This window comes from Cyprinodon variegatus, unplaced genomic scaffold (assembly GCF_000732505.1).
Source record: "Cyprinodon variegatus isolate N-32 unplaced genomic scaffold, C_variegatus-1.0 Scaffold1289, whole genome shotgun sequence".
Lineage (NCBI taxonomy): Eukaryota > Metazoa > Chordata > Actinopteri > Cyprinodontiformes > Cyprinodontidae > Cyprinodon > Cyprinodon variegatus.
Window position 1 is genome coordinate 119,618 of NW_015151742.1, and position 2,398 is coordinate 122,015.

Sequence of the window (2,398 nt, forward strand, 5' to 3'; positions counted from 1 at the left end):
GGGGGGGGGGGGGACTGGTTTATTTAAAGATCTTGCAGTGTTGCTAGTGGCCTCCAGGGGCACTAAACCTAGAAATTACAGGTCTAGCGCCCCTAGTGGCTTAAAGTTACAGTGTTGCTTTAATTAAATTTTGTTTTTAGTTTTCATTTAGGTTATATTTTATGATAAAAGTGTGAAATGAATTCAGAAAAACATGAAATCTTCTGTAAGCACATTTTTAAAGCTGTATTTTTACTATTATTCTAATTCTGGTATATGGAGTAAACTTTGCTCCATTATTGTCATCTTTTGTAACTAAAAAAAGGCAATGGAGAAATTAACGTTTATAACATTTTTTAGTAAAAAAAAAAAAAAGGTTTTCAGAGTAATTATCTATATTTTCACATTATTGTTTTAAATCTGTTTTTGCTTGATTTAAAATAAATAATTTTTTTTTACAGATTATATGTTTTCCCCAATTTTTTTCCACATATTTCGTTTGATTGTGTTAAAGAAATAAAAGTTACTATTAATAGTTTATCAGAAAAGTTGGGCTTAGTTTATCCCTATTAGTTAAAATAAAACCCTGATTTTCTGTAAAAGATGCAGCCAGATGTCCGAAAGCTTCATAAACAAATATTTACTGATACAGTTAGGAATATTCATACAGCAATGTAAAGCTACCATAATGCACATACTTATATACTTATGAATCATAATGTGCACTGGATGGATTTTTAATAAATAGCTCAACACAACGTCTGTACACAGAAACATTTTCCCCCATAATCCATAGAAATCTACTCATACCGGTACAACATTAAGTCCCATCGATTTACGAGACAAATTTTCCAAAATAAATCTGAAATTCTTCTCCTTTCTTCATGTCTGTCTTCAAAATAAACACAAAGAACCACTGAATTATTTACAGCGTCCCAAAACATGAAACTCGGGAAAAAAGGCACGACCGTCTTTACAACATGTACAAAAGAAAAGCGTTGGTCATTGGGGGGGGGGGGTGATTGCACGTAACAACATCAGCATCTGTGCTTTGGCAGGAGGACAAACCCCTGAAGTGTTTTCAGTCTTACAAAGTGACGAGAGTTACAAAAAAAAAAAAAAAAGAAGAAGAAGAGGGTCTCAGGTGGCGATGACGAGTCTGTCTTCGTCGTCGCTCGACGCCTCGTTGTATTCGTCGATCAGCGTCTGACGGCTGGTGGCTGTCGGTCTGGGTGCGGGGTCCGCCGGCGGCGGCTCCTGGCGCCACGGAGCTGCTGGAAGCTGCAGGGGGGATTTCTTCCCCTCCTCCTTCTCCACAGTCTGTGCGGGTCCCGCGGCTCCCCCCGCCGCCGTGCCGCCGTGCTCAGTCCGCGGCGGCTCGGCGCTGCCCTGCCAGTCTGAGGAGCCCTGCAGAGGGCTGAGGGCCGACAGGGGGCTGAGGGAGGGGATGATGGCTGGCAGAGCGATGTTCACTATCTGCAGACCCGGCACCGCGTTCTGGGAGCCGCTCTGGGGGCCCTGGTTTGGCGTCAGGACCTGCAGGCCCAGGGCGGCGTTCAGCGTCAGCTGGGTGTTGGTGAGCCCCATCAGGTTGAGGGTCTCCAGCCCGACCGGCTGAATGGTCTGGGCCTGCAGGCCCGTCACCTGGCCCAGTGGGAAGCATGGCACCACGCTGCTGATGGGGGGCTGAGTCTGCAGGTTCTCCGGGTGCGGAGGGGAGGTCGCCGGGGGCAACGGGCTGGAGTTTCGGTGGATGACGCCCACAGCTGGGATGGTCAGCTGGACGGGCCCCGTCTGGATGGGGACGAAAGCCGTCATTCCAGCCGGAACCAGCTGGATCCCTCCGACCGGCACCATGCTGTAGGGGGAGCGGGTGGGCTGCTGGGAGTGCAGCGGCAGATGGCTGAACAGGTGCGTTTCCGCTCCGGCAGGTGGGGGCGCCGCCTGCAGGGGGAGCTGAGGCGCGTAGGACGTCTGGGTGCCGCGGTCCACCGGCGTGCCGGACTCACCGGTCGCTGCAGGAGCAGCTCCAGAATCCTGTGGAGAAAGAAGCAGCGTCAGCAGTGAAGTTCAGAGCTTTATGAGGTCACTGGGGACGAGAGGTACGGAGGGAATTCTATCCCAATATTGTAGCAGAAAAAAAAAAGGTAAAGTCGTCCAGAAATTAAGTTACTTTGCAGTTTTTTTTATTTCTTCATATCCATATATATATATATATATATATATATATATACATATATGTATTAAAAACACATTTTAAAAACTATTTTTTCAAATGTTATGTATTTTTATCTTTGTATTTTATTTTTTCAATTTTCTTTTACAGATTATACCTTTTTGATAGTTTTAAGAATTGCTTTCCTTTCAAACTGAGTTCCTCAGATCACATTCTCTTCACATTGAGCCCAATCTAACGCTC

At 45.8% G+C, this 2,398-nt stretch overlaps 1 protein-coding gene across 1 annotated transcript in view; it reads right to left on the bottom strand.

The window, feature by feature from the left end:
- Positions 1-603: 603 nt before the first annotated feature.
- Positions 604-2,398, bottom strand: part of hivep1 (human immunodeficiency virus type I enhancer binding protein 1) — a 36,232-nt gene continuing 34,437 nt past the window's right edge. Inside the window, exon 11 of the mRNA XM_015402044.1 lies at positions 604-2,016. Coding sequence (XP_015257530.1) covers positions 1,120-2,016 — 897 coding nt within the window. The 3' untranslated portion in view covers positions 604-1,119. The remainder of the gene's footprint in view (positions 2,017-2,398) is intronic.